The sequence below is a fragment of the Arachis hypogaea genome, chromosome 2 (assembly GCF_003086295.3).
Source record: "Arachis hypogaea cultivar Tifrunner chromosome 2, arahy.Tifrunner.gnm2.J5K5, whole genome shotgun sequence".
Classification (NCBI taxonomy): Eukaryota; Viridiplantae; Streptophyta; class Magnoliopsida; order Fabales; family Fabaceae; genus Arachis; species Arachis hypogaea.
Window position 1 is genome coordinate 46,866,898 of NC_092037.1, and position 17,125 is coordinate 46,884,022.

The following is a 17,125-nucleotide window of genomic DNA, read 5'->3' on the forward strand; positions in this document are numbered from 1 at the left end:
TTTTTAAAAACCACCGCCCAATGCTTTTCTTATTCACGGGCTCATGGAATTGGTGTTTTTAACTTTTTTTTTTTATTTTGTTTTGCTCTGACATGTGTCACTCAATGAAAGCAAACACTTGTCAAACAACCAACCAACTACTACTCTCCTATTATATATTAAAATAATAGATCGATGATTTATACCATATAAACTTATAATACAATAACTAGTTGTAAAGTTTGAGAACAAAATACACTAATACTCTTAGAATTCATATCCATGTATATTTTAAACCTGACACTACAATCAATTTCGATCTATATGCAACCGTATACCAAATGATTTTAGATTAACATGAAATTTTATAAATGTGATCTTACATTATATAAATTTCTAATTCAAAGGCTCAGTTTTATAAAAACATTCCAATAAAAAAAAATCAGGATGTATTGCACTTTAAATCTTGGCAACTATGGCTTTTGCTTCATTTCAGGCACGGAGTAAACATGATCACATGGAATCATATGGTATCTCCGCTAAACAAGAACAACAATGTAAAAAAGTAGAAGATGAACCATAGGGTATCAAGCAATGCACAACCAAACTGTGTCTTAGAGGAAATAGCATTTACAACAGAAGTCAGCTATAATGATAATACTCAGCACCGGCTTATGATTGTTGCTATACAGTGTGTGCACTAATCATTACTATTTGTCCCGTTACACATTTAAGTAAACATGTTAACCTTCATTTGTACTATTGGATTGAACTCACATAAAGTGATCATGTTGTTAAAGGGAGAAAATGAGTCTCTGATCAACTTCGAATCAAGTTAGTTGGACTCGCATATAATAAGAGCTCACTTTCTCCCCTTTCCAATGTTGTCACTTTAAAGGAGCTAAATCCTGTACTATAAGTCATATAGTTCTCACGCTTGAGAGGAGGTTGTTCCGTTTTTCTCCATTTGTCTTTGTCTGGCCCTCTCCATCTTTCTTCTACGCCATTCCTCCAAAGCTGATAATTGCAAATATAAAAAGGAAATCAAACCATTGGAAAGTGTAAATCTTTATTCAAACTGATAGAAACAAGTTGTTTGTTCCCTTTAAGCTAGTTTAGCAGGTTTAGGAGCAGTAGGCTAGGCCTATCTGCTGCTCATAAATACTAGGGATTAGTTATTTTTAGTCAGTCAGAGACAAATCTGTTCAGTTTGTTCGTTTAGGAGAGGGAAATTCTCTCCAGAGTTGGTTAGTTCCAACCGTATACTTCAATAAGGGGATTGTGATTCACAAGCCCTAGTTCATCAATAAAATCCCTAATTCTGTTAGATTTCAGTTCCTATCAACAGGTATCAGAAGCCCATGGACCCTGGTACTTGTGGTGTTCCGCAGCTCAAAAATGGATAAATAGGTATTTTGTAGAAGAAATGCCAGCAGAGTGCAGATCAATGTGCATAGTGTGAAAAAACAATTTAAGCTTTGTTTATATTAGCACTAGTGAATGTACCAGGCTTCGCACAGGAAGGCAGAACCAACAATACTTCATTAAATGAACGGCTTACCAGTTGAAATAGAGAAGCGAGTACTTTAATCAAGAAATTACTGCATCCATGAAACATATAATGTAAGTTATGGCCATATCTGACCCCTAATAATGAAGTTCGTCGATAAAGTTGGTGTTACATTAAGACTTATAAATAGATATCAAAGTTGGCGTTACTTTGTTCATATTAGCATTACACAAAAAAATAAAAAGACAAAAGAAGAAAGTTGAAAGAAAAAGGAGGTTCAATAAAGTATATATCCTTAGCACCACGAAAGAAGAGGCTGATTTCAGGGTTACCCTCCTATTTGGATAATAGATTTGTAACAACTAAATCATGACAATTCAGGAAATGATAGGTCTACTTTTGGTTTGATCATGTTGAAAATAAATAGAGAGCACAACTACAAAAACTAGCAACCAGAATGGTGCATGTCTTGAATTGTAGGTACAAGTTTGTTGGTTCAGTCGGCAATCAGCTGGAGTTAAGACATATAAAATGAAATCAGCATTTTGGAATGATAACAAAGGCACCATTGGCTGTCTTTGTAACAGAGCCAGCACAGCAAGCACACTGAAGCTCAGGCTGCATTTGGAGACTGTAAAACTTGAGAAGGAGAAACAAAAATATTTTTGTTCCAAGATGTGTCTTTGTATTCTCTGATCACTAAAAACATGGGAGCAATAGGGACAGATTTTTTTCGTCTCTATTGTCTCAATATCTCCATGTTTTGTATCCTAAGACTGTTACCAAAAGGGACTTTAGAGCCTCAGAGATTTGGAGTAATATGCAAATGAGAAAAAACTGTTGGGATTTATAGAGTAAAAGATTCAAAATATTTCTGGCGGAAGATGCATGTCTAGCCAAGTCCATGTTGAAAGAAAAAGAATACACTAAATTGTAGAAACTGAGTAACTGATCATTTGTTTAACAGTAAATATGTATAAGCCTACAAGGAATTTATTATTCCTAACCGTATAAGCTTTACTGAATCAATAAAAGACCCTCATGCATATGTCAGTTCAACTCAATTTATATTTTTTTGACAACAGAGAAGTGATGAGCATCACATATTCGGAGTTCGATCTTTGAACATGTGCACATATAATAAAGTGATTTACAAGGAGAAAAGAGAGATACCTTTCAGGCTGGCAGCGTCATTTAAGGAACGGATATCTTTTAACCTTTTAGACAGATCAACTGCAGCAGTCTGCTTCAAGTCTTTCTTCTGGGCTGTTTCTGATTCAGTGTATACATCCTGCTCAATCTCTCTCACCTATGAAGGAAGACATTCACAGTCACAGAGAAATCATTCGTGTAAAAATTCAGTATAACCGAACCTCCGGTAATTGAATAAAACATTTCTGACCCGTTATCAGCCCCTCAAAGGAAGTCAAATGACACTTTTGCAGCATTTAGTAGCAAATATTGGCCCACTCAAAAGTTTAATAAATCTTATTTGCTAATTTTTTAAGGTAAATTTTAAGTTATAACTAAAACATGAAAGCATTAGTACTGCCAATTTTCAATGGTAAAATCCAAACTGCAAAATGCAAAAATGAAAATGCTTAAGAGGATGGGGATTCTTGTGTGTGAACTTGTAGCCATGTTGAAAAAGTTAATTATAACACTTATCTTGAAATACCCCATGGCCACACGTAATTATGGATAAAGTGTGACTTTTCAATCTAGATTCGGATAAAAAGGGGCAAATTGGAAATCTGAGTATCTTATTAACATCAATGAGGATTTCACATGACAAGCTGCAGAACTACAACTCCACAATTTCTCTTCCAGTGACCAGACTTTGTCCAGGAGAAAAATACAGGTTTAGTTTTTCATGAGGCAGTAGAATGACAATATAGCGTCATGCTATGGGACAATATTACATTCCTCCGTTCAAATTCACATGCTCTCAGCAATGAAGCGAAACCCTGAAAAATATGGCTGAAGAAATACAGATATGGCAAGTTGCTTAATAAAGTCCAGTACCCTGAGAAACAACTATATGGAAAGTGCTTCTTGAATGACTTGAAAAATGACCCCTAAAAGGTTGACAATGTTCTCGCTAAAGGATGAATATTTAACAACAAATGAAGTATAATGTTTGTTCTAGAAATCAAATCTGTTAGGAGAATAATTATTTTCAAATAAAATTCCTACTTTGGACATCCTGGGAACAAGTTATGCTCAGAAAATACTATTTAGCAAGAAACACGATAAATAAACAAAACCAATTTGAAACTCACTCTCTTTATCAACTCCAATGGTAACATAGCAAGACGAATCTCCTCAGATTCCTTAATATAACTCAATTGAGCTGCAATTTATAAGTGAAAATTATATGAGCATTTCATAATTAGAGTCAATGTACAATATAAGATGCCAAAATTTTCCATGCTTGAGAAATAGTAAAACTCTCTTGGTATTTCTGCCAATTTTTATTCCAGTTCGAGTATCCTTCTGCCAATTATTACACAGGGCTCATACAACTTCATTGCAAGAATGTGGAATGTGGACTCTACATCCACAATTAAAGGGATTGTTTGAGGGAGCATTTCCACCATTCATATCAAATAGCTAAAGATTTTGAGACATTTTGATTCATGACAACAACTATGTTTAATAACAAGTTTCCTAAGTATAAGTATAAAACAGGACAACCATAAAATTAAATTGCAGTATGCTCACACCAGAAAAAAATAAATAAATAAAATTACAGCATGCACCACATCTTATAATTTTAAATGGATTGATAAGACAATTCTACACAGGCTAACCAAGTTTATTGGCTGTACCATTTTTAATGCCTAACTATAGTAATTTCCTGACTTTATTCTTGATAAGTGTATCCAATGGATGTAGAAGATGCAAATAAATTTAAAATTTTTTGGCCATCGCAAGGCAGTCAACAATATGTGGAATAAACTTAATACGTAACACTGATTCATAAGACTTGGATTAGCTGAAAAAGATTCATTTCCGGAATGTGAGAAGAAAATAAAGCAAAGGTTAGGAGAGAGGTCTGGCTTGCATATAGAATGAAGTGGTAAATTGTATTTCCAACCACCATAATAAGAGTCTAATTACAAATTTTGTAAGTCACACCTTTTGTACAACGCTATTGTCCAGGATGACCTACAATGCAACCCTCATAGCTGATAAGAGGAAAATGGAGCAACCCTCTTTGAACAACGTATCATACACGGTACTGAAAACTGCATATTAAAACTCTCTATTTTTTCTCTGTAAGATCTTGTTCTTATTTTGAATGTTCAAATATTATCAATTGAGATGAATTATTGATTGAAACTCACATCATATCGCGGGCAGCAACCAAATAATTGAACGAGAACACTTTTCCAATAAAGTTCGTATTCCAAATTTGCCATTGGACCATTCGTCAATCAACCGAGTTATAAATACCAAATACAAAATTCTCAAATCATTTAAGAATTAAGATAAAAGTAGAGAGACCAAAATCGGAAAAAAAAAACTCAAATTAAAAAAGAAAAAAAATATCCGTAACTATTTAAAAGAAAATGTCAAATTCATAAGAATATGGAAATTATGCAAAATCCATTTGGTCAAGAAATTAAATCTATGGAACATTCGACAAAATTAGGCAATAACTACGATCCAATCGAATTCAAAACGCTACAATATTCCACAAGACAACCGAATTTAAGAAAGAGAAACTAGCCTGGGTTGGAATTAGGTGAGGAGAGTTTGTTGCGGGTGTAGGAAGAAGTGAGGAATCCATGGAGCAAGAAGAGTGCAGTGACTACGTTAATGAAGCACACCACTATGGTTGCGTTCCTGAAGGAGAACCTGAGCCTCCACCATTGCTGCCCCTCCATTTTTGCTTTGCTTTTGGGATTACGGCAAGTGCTCCAAGATTTTCCTTTTACCCCTAAATTCACGGCATCACGCCGAGTGATGTGTAGAACCCGAGTCTAACTGAGACCTATCGCCACTACCTGTGGGAAAGAAACTAGCTAGCTACCAGCCGGTCACTCTTTCTAATTAGGGTTTCAATTCTCAATTTCTGGTTCAGAACAACTGTGTGTTTGTAAAGCCGTAAAGGTGAGAATTAGAATTCTCTAGACAGTTTAATTCTTTTCTTTAATTTGGAACAACAAGGAAAAAAATTAAATTATTAATTCTTTATTTTTTCTTTTTACTTGAAAGTTCTAATTTTCATATTTAATTGATTAAAAGAGATTTTTAAAGCCAATAATTTTTAATATTTTGTTATTATTTAATTAGTATAAATATTAAATTATTTTTAATAAATAAATTTTATTAATTTATATATGTAAATTTTTAAAAAAGTGAATACAAACTATATTAATTTATATGTATAAATTTTTATAAATATAAATACAAATTATATATTTTTATATATAAAATTTTATAAATATAAATATAAATTATTGTTAGTCAAATACTGATCTAAAATAATAATATTTACTAGTTATATAATATTATTGAACAAATTTCAATACAATTGAGAATTAAGGTGATTTGACTTGCAAATCAACTCTCATCAAATTTGCTTTGAATTTTAAAATGTTAAAGGGTCGCACTAGTATACAGATTAAAGTTTATACAGATATACAGATTTTTTGTCATTTTGTTTCATATGTTGACACGTATTGACCCCATATTGCACTATGCAACTGGCTCAGAGGAGGCGGCAGAAGCTGATAAAAGGTGCTTAGAGCTGGTTTGGTGGCGTGAAGTCGAACGGGTTCTGAACGAGTGAACGTCACGCGTTCCGTTGGTTGTATTATGCAGCAGGGTGATGCATGTTATAATAAGGAAAAGGGTGGTAGTTGAATGTACATCTAGAGCTTGAAAACACATAAATTATTGTTTTAATTTTTGAGTGGTAGTTAAATGTATAATTTTATTCAGCACAAAATTATTGATTAAATATTTATTGCGAAAAGAGTGGCTTATTTTTTTTAATAATCATTTATGTTTATATTTCTTAATGGTTGACTTGCTCCTTTAGTATAAATCAATATTAGAGGTGGTCCATACATTTTGGTTGAAGCTTGTAGTTAACAGTGCATTGTAAATGATTTTTTATAAAATAGTGTTACATCATGTTATTTTTTCAACAATTTTCACCCTAAACAATTATTTAAATTATTAAAAAATATAAAAATATTAGATATTATTATCAAATCAAGTCTTCTCAAACTAAGTTTGATCACTAATTGACTCGATATGTATAAAATTCAATAATTTTATCCCTGAACTACACATAAAAAATCTAAGATTTCACTTCAAAATATTATTAAATTTAAGAAATTTAAAAAATGTGTTCAATAAATTTAAAAGAAAAATTTATTTTTTTTAAGAGATACTAAAATGATATTTTTTTTTCTTCAATTTATAAAATATACATTCTCCTTTCTTATAACCTTTAAAAAAATCTCATTTTTAAGTCATTTTAAATTATTTGTGTTAATTATTGTCACAGTATCTAAATTATACATATTAGCTAGTATGTAGTATTTATTAATTAAATAAAATCAATAACAATGTATTGATTCAAAGATGAGTTCATAATCTTCATATTTAATTTTTATATCCTAAACTAATTATTTTTAGGATTAAAGTTTTTTAATTGTAATAAAAATTAGAATTTTGAATTTAATTTAAAAAAATTAAAATATTTTTTAATTAATTTATATACGATTAAAAAATATTATAAAAAAAGTTGAATTGTGCTTTTTACTCTAAGAATCAAAGACAATGTACATTATAAATACATAACTCTCCAATTTTTTATTCTAAATTTTTTCGCTCATGTAATTATTTCACTTAATTGTAAATTTAAAAAAAAAAATTCAAGTCAATTTTCCTACTGTCACACCCAAGGACCATTTGTATATAAACATTGTATAATTAGACTCTTCTTATAAAATTTTTCTTTGTTTGTATTTTTAGCTATTTTAATACATGTACCAATATATAAATTAAATACTATTAGACTTTAAAAGTATTTAGCAGATTAATAGAAAAAATAGTTAAATAGTATGTAAATAATTGAAAACATAATGCCAATTTTTAAATATACTTCATAATTGAATAAATAAAATGTTATTAGTATTATTATTAATAATTTTAGGCATTATATATATATATATATATATATATATATATATATATATATATATATAAATGACATAATATAAATATATGGATAAAAAAATTTACAAATAATTAAAAAGGATACAGAATTATAGATAGAGAAATAGTAAGTTGAATTAGAATATGAGCAATGCTACATCGCTACTAGCAAGTATTATTATTTTTAACCAATAATAATTTATAATTATATTTACAGACGTTTACACAAAAAACATATACTTTACATTGATAATAAATTAATCACAATATTAATACAAATTTATCTATAGTCGTATATTATTATTGATAAAATTTAATTATGAAAAATATACTACAAACTGACAATCATTATTTATCAATGTTTCTAAAACTTGTGTTAAATATATTCTACTTCAAGACTTGTTCTTATTTGCAAATTTTAAACCTATGTTACATATAGCTACTCATTTCAAACAGAAATCTTGAAAAAATATTTTGGGAGGCAAATATCACAAAATGCCATCTAAATTAAAACTACAAAGAAAATCTGCATAAAATTATTTTTTTATATATTTTTTGAATATAATTTTAGAGGTGATAAATGTAATGTGAGAAAAATGAATGAGATTGACAATTTAATTTGATCAAAATAAGAGAGAGTAAAAGTTGGTGTCTAAATAATTATTTTAATATGTAAAAGGTAATGTTAATGGGGCTATGGCCCAAATTTTTTATAAAAAAAATTAGTAGTAATTTTTTAAAAAATAAAAAATAATTCAATTGGTTCAAATATTTTAGAATGACTTAAAACACTTAGGTTCAATTTTTATCATAATTTTTAGTTGTAAACATTAAAAATATGTTGGATTTGCTACTTTTGCTAGCAACTTTTCTATTGAATAAGTAAAGTTTAAATATAAAAAATTAGGTTTCTTTATTTATTTAATTTAATATTATTTTATATTTTACTATTTATTTATTTTAGTTTTTTTATATGATAAAAAATATTAAAATATTTAATAATATTAATATTATTATATTTGTATAAATTGATAAAAAATTTAATAAATATTATAAATTGCTAAAAAATTTAGTTCTGATTCAATTATTGAAAATTTTAAAGCACTTAAAATTCGAAGAATATCATTATAAATTATTTTATATTTTTTATTTGTAAAATTACTTATTTATTATTTTATTAGTAACAAACTTAAAAGGTAATTATATTTATAAATTTTATTTTAGTATAAATATTATTATTAAATTTGTAGTTAATTTTTTTTTCTCCGCCACTAGTGATGTGGTTGTTTGCATAAATATAATTTTTTAAGGTAAGGATTATATTGGCCTTTTTTATTTCTGTCGTGTCCCATAAAATAAAAAAAATTAATTCCTTCTTTTTGTCTTTAAAATATTAGTTTCACCAGGATAGTTAGGATAGTTACTGGGTTATATGAAACAAAGCCCAACATGGTTGGTAGCTGCTCACATCGGTTTGGATGCGGCTCGGCTGGATAACACATGCTGCGGCAGACTCTACCAAGCTGTTATCTATCAAATAGTAAACTACTAGATGTCCGCATGACCTTCATCCAATAAGAATATCTGTATGAGGATATCTGTACGTTATAACTGGCCAATGTTAAAACATTCTTATTAAAATATAGCACTATTCCTACACATGATAATACATAAACGGATAAAGTATATTTTTTATCTTTAAATTTTGTTAAAAATTTAAACATATTCCTAAATTTGAATTTATTTTAATTTTTTTCTAAAAATTTATAATTTGTATCAAATTTATCCATAACAGCTAATTTTTTAAAAATTTTCAGAGCAATTCAACAATAATTTATACAAACAAAATCAAACATAGTTATCATACATTATTATTAGATTGATATTAAACTTTTTGAAAATTTAGGTGTCAATAGCATATTTGATACAAATAAAACAATTTTTGAAATAAAATTAAAACAAAATAAAGCTTTGAAATATTTTAAAATTTTTAACAAATTTTAAGGATAAAAAATATACTTTACTCTATATCAAAATATATAAAATGTTGTTTTTTAAATTTTTAAACAAAAATATAAATAAGAATTATTGTTATAAAAATTTTACCAAGTCAATTAATTCTAAAGTTTAACTACTTTTAATATTAAAAATAATGAGTAATTATTTCTTATCTTCAAAGTAGAACAATTATTTATGGATAACTACATATAGTTTATGACTAAATTAAAATATTTAATTTATTTTAAAGACATCTCAGTAAGTAATATTAGTAGTTGAATTTAACGATATTTTCTCACGATTAACGAGTAAAAGCTCTTTTTTATTATGTTAAAACCGATTTGAGTAAGTATAATTTAATATGAAATAATGCTTGCCCTTAAAATTTATTTTTTATCATGGCAAATACTATTATGAAGAACCGTCTTTGTTAAAATCTATTTAGGATTTTTTTTATTTGTTAGTACTATATTCAATTCATTCCAAGAATAAAAAGTAATATGACAAATGTTACTAGTTAAAACTTACCAAATTATTTTACCTCTTCTTGATTTGAAGTATTTGTATTTGTTCGGACAAAATCTTATGTCTTTTTCGTAGTTTGAATACTGATGAATCTATATTTGACAATGAATTTTGATTTGATTTGAGTGGATTTTATCATTTAAACTTACATTTATTTATCTAAATAGCATATTTTTGTGTTTTCTCTCCAAATTATATCTAATTGTGAAACTATGCTATTTTATGCTTAATTTAATCAATTTTATTCCACTTTCATTCCATTCGATACCTTGATAATTTTGATGAGTGATTTCAGGGTAATAGATTGGAATGGCTTGATAAGAGTGGAAGAAAAGCAAGCAATTGGGAGAAAACATGAAGAAAACAAAGGAGAAAACATTTCAGAGTGTGCACATGCACACTTTCTGTGCCTACGCACAAAGGTCAAAATCAGCACATGTGCCTACGCACAAAACGAAAATTACCAAGTGTGCATACACACAAACCTGTGTGTACGTACAAGTCCCAGCGCGTGACTTCATTAAAAAGTCACGTGGCTCACGATTTGAAAGGCTTTTTGGCCCAGTTCTGGAAGGTTGAAGCTGAAATCAAAGTGCTATATAAAGGGGGAAACAACACTTATGAGGAGGAGCTCACTTTAGATTAAGGAAAATACATAGTAGGAGTAGGAGTAGTGTAGCATACAAATTCTCTCTTAGGGTTTTAATTAGGTTTTCAATATAGCATTTTATAGTTCAATTTTGGTCTTGGATTTTGCTATCCCATTGTAAGTATTCCTTAATTTTCTCTTTTATTGCACTACTTGTTCTACACTCTTATATTTCAATTTCTCTTGTCAATATATACATAGTTTTGTAATTTTGAGTTTTGGTTAACGAATTTGGTGTTTAGTGATTTTTATATGTTTATTGAGTTGCCTTTGTTGATTTTGATCATTTGTGGCTCATAATTTTTTATCATTTTTCCAATTTTGTCATGTTTTATGATTATGCCCACTATGTGTTTGATAAAATGCCAATTTTGATTATGGGGTAAATTTTCACCCCTTGGCTTGGAAAAATGAGTATATGGATTACTAGAGCCATAATGTCTGACATTTAGTGATAATTCTTGGGTTGTTAATGTTATTGTTTTCACTAACGCTAGCTTCTTACTAAGGTAATTAGTAAGTTAGTTAGGATTTATGGATTAATAACAATTATGCTCACTTCACTTATCCTTTGATGTTAAGAGTTGACTTAGTGAGATTAATCCATCATAATTATCATAGTTGTGGTTATGGCAAGGAAGGAATTCCATAACCCATCTCAAGTCAAGGTTCCATTTATGTTTTGAACCACATTTCCATCCGTCTTGAGTCTTACTTATTTATGTTACATACATAGTTCTTTTATTCCTTTATTAGTTTATTAATTACAATTTCGGATCGTTCTTTAATTCCTTTAATTGTTTTCTTCTTTATTGAAAATATCCCTTGATTCTCACAACCAATTTTATGCACTTGCTGTCACTAGTTCTTAGGGAGAATGACCCGGGAGTCTAAATACTCTAGGTTAATTTTAATTTTAAAATTAAACTTTGATTAGGGTCACTTGTTGGTTCGGAGCTATACTTACAATGGAGAAATTCTATTTTATGAAATTCCGAACATACTTTTGGTTCTCATCAAACACCTAAAGAATGCTAAAACTAAGATGAATATGCAGTTGAACGAACAATATCTTGTATTGATCTTTGTGAAATAACAAGAAAGATTTGTCTATAGTCTCTATCTAATACAACTATCTTTTCTCTAAAAAGACAAATCTTTGTTATATGTGAGGAAAAAACAACATAATATCGTTCAAGTATTTCTTTGGTACTTCATAACAATATCTACTAACCATATGAATCTCATCCCAAATTATAATTTTGGCTCTCAATAATAACATTGCTTAAGAGATCTAGGGTTAGACATTGCATATAGAATTCTTAATTACAGTCAGTGGTATTTTGAATCTAAAGTGTAATCATCCTTATATTGTGACAGAGTAAAAATGCAATGTCACATAATGTAAAATTTAGTACAATAGCATTCCTTAAGCAAATTCTAACCAGCATCAATCTCCAAAGAAATATTTTTGCTGTATCCTAATAATCAAAAACAAAGTCAAAACATCTTATCTATGATACATGGTCATGTAATAATTTTAACAAATGTATGATTTTACTCAGATATGTTGTTGAAAAGCCCAACATGGTTGACGCCTATTGTAATTCCCTAACTTTTAGCACCTCATGATCGTACCAAAACCTTAGGCGATACTTAACTCTAAACCTTTTTATTGTAGACTATCTTTATTTAATATTGAGCCTTCGTGAATACAAACCATTACTTTAATTAAGAAGACGAGAGGAGACTTTATTTTCAATCACTTAATCACAAAAGTATATATATTCACATAGCTGATGCGTGAGCATTTTGTACCCTTTTTTCTTAGCATTTTCTAGTTGTGTTTAGTTAGATTTTATTTAGTTTTACTTGATTTTAGAACGAAAATTCCTTTGGATGCTACTTTGAATTGTTTTAGTGTTTTTATAATTTTAGGTGAAATTCAAAGCAATTTGACAGAGTTTGGAGCTAAAAAGGAAAAAGATGGCAGCACCCTCCCTGGGCGCTAAACGCCCAACTGGAGTTTAGCGTCAGCAAGGGATCAGGACCAGAGGCGCACAACTCCCCGTAGGGCGTTAAATGCCCAATATGGCGTTTAACGCCAGCAGCTGACCGAATTCACCTACTCTTTGGACTTTTCAAGTGGATTTAGCATTTATTAATTTTATTTTATTTTTCTTTTGTAATTGTTATTTATAAACAATATCTTTTAGTTTTGTATTTATTATTTTATTTTATTTTCATTTCAAATTAGGTTAGTATAAAAGGGAAAAGATCACTTGAATTTGAGATCTTCTTCCTTTTGCACAGTTTTCAAAACCCTAGTTTTTCTGTAAATCATGAGCAACTAAACCTCTTGGTTAAGGTTAGTAGCTCTATTTATTTCTACAGATTAGAACTATTATTCTTCTATTTTAATTAATGTATTAATTCAATTCTAAGGATTGTTTTTGTTCTTTATCTTATGAATTTGGATAGAACAAGAGTATGACCCTTATTCTACATGAGTTCTTGTCATTTTCGAGAGAGTTATCTCGCTTGAACTACAGCTTAAAAACAAATTCCTCCTAAATTACTAATTACATGAACTAATTGGGATATGTGATGTATAATCCTATTAGCTTTGGGTAATTAGGATTTTTGTGGCCATAAACTAGTTTCTAAACTTAACCCTCTAATCAGAATTAAGTGACCACGAGAGTGGTGGTTAATGAATGTTAGATGAGGCTAAATCACTAAGAGATTAGGGTTTAGACATTTACAGTTTTCCATGGAATGAATCATACATTTTTAAAATAGTTAGTAAGAACTTTTAATCTGGAAAGATAAACATCTCCGAAACCTTAACTGTTTTCTTGTACTATTTTTACACCAAACCCTTATTTGCTTTAATTACTTTCTTTTTTATTTTTTCATGCGAATTGCAACCTTAGAAACCCTTCTTTTGTTCGCCTAACTAAATCAACTGGATAACCATTGTTTGCTCAGTCCGACAATCTTCGTGGGATTGACCCTCACTCACCTGAGGCATTACTTGAATGACCCGGTGCACTTGTCGGTTAAGTTGTGAAAATCTTGAATTCCCGAATCAAGCATCTTATACCTTTTTTCTTAGCATTTTCTAGTTGTTTTTAGTTAGATTTTATTTAGTTTTATTTGATTTTAGTGCAAAAATCCCATTTGGATGCTACTTTTAGTTGTTATGGTCTTTTTATGATTTCAGGTAAAATTCGGAGCAGTTTGGCGGAGTTTGGAGCTGAAAACAAAAAAGCTGGTAGAACCCCCCCTGGGTGCTAAATGCTAGCAGGGCGTTCAGCGCCAGCAAGGGATCAGGACCAGAGGCACACAACTCCCTTTAGGGCGTTAAACACCCAAGATGGCGTTTAACGTCAGTAGCTGACCAAATTCACCCACTCTTTGTGCTTTTCAAGTGGATTTAGCATTTATTAGTTTTATTTTATTTTTCTTTTATAAGTTTTATTTACAAACAATATCTTTTAGTTTTAGGATTTATTATTTTATTTTAATTTCGTATCAAATTAGGTCAGTATAAAAGGGAAAAGAACTCTTGGTATCTCAGATCTGCTTCTTTTTGCACAGTTTTCACAACCCTAGTTTCTTTATAAGTCATGAGCAACTAGACCTCCTGGTTAAGGTTAGGAGCTCTATTTACTTCTATGGATTTGAACTATTATTCTTCTATTTTAATTAATGTATTGATTCAATTCTAAGAATTATTTTCGTTCTTTATCTTCTAAATTTGGATGGATCGAGAGTATGACCCTTATTGTACATGAGTTCTTGTGATTCTTGAGAGAGTTATCTTGCTTGAACTACAGCTTGAAAACAAATTCTGCCTAAATTGCTAATTACATGAACTAATTGGGATATGTGATATATAATCCTGTTAGCTTTGGGTAATTAGGGTTTTTATGGTCATAAACTAGTTTTTGAACTTAACTCTTGAATCAGAATTAAGTGACCACGACAGTGGTGGTTAATGAAGGTTAGAGGAGGCTAAATCACTAAAAGATTAGGGTTTAGACATTTACCGTTTTCCATGGAATGAATTATAGATTGTTAAAATAGTTGGTAAGAACCTTTAATCCAGAAAGATAAAAATCTCCGAAGCCTTAACTGTTTTCACACGAAACCCTTATTTTCTTTCTTTATTTTCATGTTTATTGTTTATGTGAATTGCAACCTTCAAAACCCTTTTTATATTCGCCTAACTAAGTCCAACTGGATATCCATTGTTGCTCAGTCCAACAATCCTCATGGGATTGACCCTCACTCACCTGAGGTATTACTTGGATAACCCGGTACACTTGTCGGTTAAGTTGTTGACATTCTCAAAATCCGCACCAAGTTTTTGGCGCCGTTGCCAGGGATTGTTTGTGATTGACAACTACTAGTTGTCTGGTTGCCTAAATTAGGTATTTTTTAGTTTTATTTATTTACTTTTTCCTTTAATTGTCAATTTTTTTATTTTATTTTTTTTTCTTTATTTTCAAATTTTGCTTTATTTTTTACCTTAATTTTTTATTTTAACTTTGGTGTCCCTTTAGTATTTTTCATTAGTAATTTCAAAAACTTTAGTGTTTTTCTCTATTTGGTTTTCGAAAATTTTTAGTTTATTTTCTCACTTTTATTTTCGAAATTTTAATTTAATTGCTTACTTTAATTTATTTTATTTCTTAATTTTTTTAGATATCTCATTGGGAGCTCTATACTTTGACATAGAGGCTCCCACTTTCATTGCGCCCACCCCTAATTTCTATGGGCGCAGTATAGTTGTACCTGCTATTGGTGCAAATAATTTTGAGCTTAACCCTCAATTGATCACTCTAGTGCAGCAGAATTACCAATTTCATGAACTTCTATAAGAGGATCACAATTTATTCATCTCCAACTTCCTGCAGATCTATGACACTATGAAGACGAATGGATTGAATCCTGAGGTCTATAAGCGCATGGTCTTCCTATTTGCAGTGAGGGACAGAGCAAAGCAGTGGCTTGATGATAAACTCCAATTTTGTGGTTTATCTTATGCTTAATTTGGGGGATTTTATCAACTTTTCTCACATTTATTCAATGAAATAGTATGGTTTTGTAATTCTCCCTAGATTTTAAGGCCCAAAATAGCTAAATTTAATTCACTTTAATTCCATTCGATGCCTTGATATGTTTGTTAAGTGATTTCAGGTTTAGAAGGAAAAGATTGGATTGCAGGAATGGAGGAAAAGCATGCAAAGTGGGAGAACTCATGAAGAAATGAAGGAACTGCAAAGCTGTCAATCCTGACCTCTTTGTACTCAATCAATCATAACTTGACCTATAAAGATCCAAATGAGAAGGTTATAGTTGCGTTGGAAAGCTAACATCGGGGGCTTCAAAATGATATAAGATTTGTCATAGTTTTCTGGCGTCTAAGGATGCGTACGCATGCATAACGCGCATGCATTGCAGGATCAGCGTGGGTGCATTTTGGCAACTCGTTGGGGGCGATTTCTGAAGCATTTTGGGCCCAATCCAACTCATATCTGATGCTATTAAACCCAAGGATTGAAGGGAAATGAACTAAGTAGTCATAGTTTAGAGTTTTCATCATGTTTTAGGGTAGAATTCTAGAGAGAGAAGCTCTCTCCTCTCTCTAGATTTAGGATAGAAATTAGGGTAAAGTTAGGTTAATCTCTCTCAAATTCATCTTTCAATTCTTGTTTTTAGTTCAATTCTCTTTACATTTTATTGTTCTATTGTCTCAATCTTCTTAGTTTCTCTTGTTAATGTCCTTATTTTACTCTTTTTTATGTTCATGAACCCTTGTTGGATTTACTTTTCTTTTAATGCAATTTTATGTTTCCATTCTCTCTTTGATGTTTATCTTCATTGTTATTGTTGATTTCTTGCTCATGATGGTTATGGGTCTTGTTAATTCTTGCATTTGGTGATGTTTACTTTTCTTTCACTCTAAGTGTTTGATGAAATGTTTTCTCTAGTTTTTGAGTAGTTTCCTTTACTCTTGGCCTAGGCTAAGGGAATTGAGTGATCTTGAGTCATTGGGTCTCAATGAATTGGTGATTTGAGAACTTTTGGTGATCAATTTGATACTCATTGACACTAACTCACTGCTAATATAATTAGTAGATAGGTTGGGACTTATGGGTTGATGTGATCAAGCCTATTTGACGTACTTCAAGCCTAGGAGTAGATATTACGTACTTAAGGCTTTTGAAAGTAGACTTAATAGGTTGGCCTCTCATAATTATCAATATATGATT

General features: G+C 30.0%; 1 protein-coding gene across 2 annotated transcripts; it reads right to left on the reverse strand.

Annotated features, from left to right (window-relative positions):
- Positions 1 to 566: 566 nt before the first annotated feature.
- On the reverse strand, positions 567 to 5,696 carry LOC112743815 (uncharacterized). Of its 2 annotated transcripts, XM_025793174.3 has the most exons (5): positions 5,226 to 5,696; positions 3,772 to 3,842; positions 2,663 to 2,798; positions 1,541 to 1,580; positions 567 to 996 (listed from the first exon to the last, which is right to left on the reverse strand). In XM_025793174.3, exons 1-4 carry the CDS (start codon positions 5,380 to 5,382, stop codon positions 1,570 to 1,572), a joined length of 375 nt encoding a protein of 124 aa, XP_025648959.1. In that variant the 5' UTR covers positions 5,383 to 5,696; the 3' UTR covers positions 567 to 996; positions 1,541 to 1,569. The 2 variants fall into 2 exon arrangements, with proteins under 2 accessions (XP_025648959.1, XP_025648953.1); XM_025793168.3 differs by lacking the exon at positions 1,541 to 1,580.
- Positions 5,697 to 17,125: the final 11,429 nt, after the last annotated feature.

Bases quoted from the DNA above. Each gene is read 5' to 3' on its own strand.
- LOC112743815 (XM_025793168.3), bottom strand. From the start codon at position 5,382: ATGGAGGGGCAGCAATGGTGGAGGCTCAGGTTCTCCTTCAGGAACGCA. The intron at 3,843-5,225 runs GCTAGTTTCTCT...TATAAATTGCAG, and splicing joins CTCACCTAATTCCAACCCAG to CTCAATTGAGTTATATTAAG. The intron at 2,799-3,771 runs GTGAGTTTCAAA...CTTCCTTCATAG, and splicing joins CATTGGAGTTGATAAAGAGA to GTGAGAGAGATTGAGCAGGA.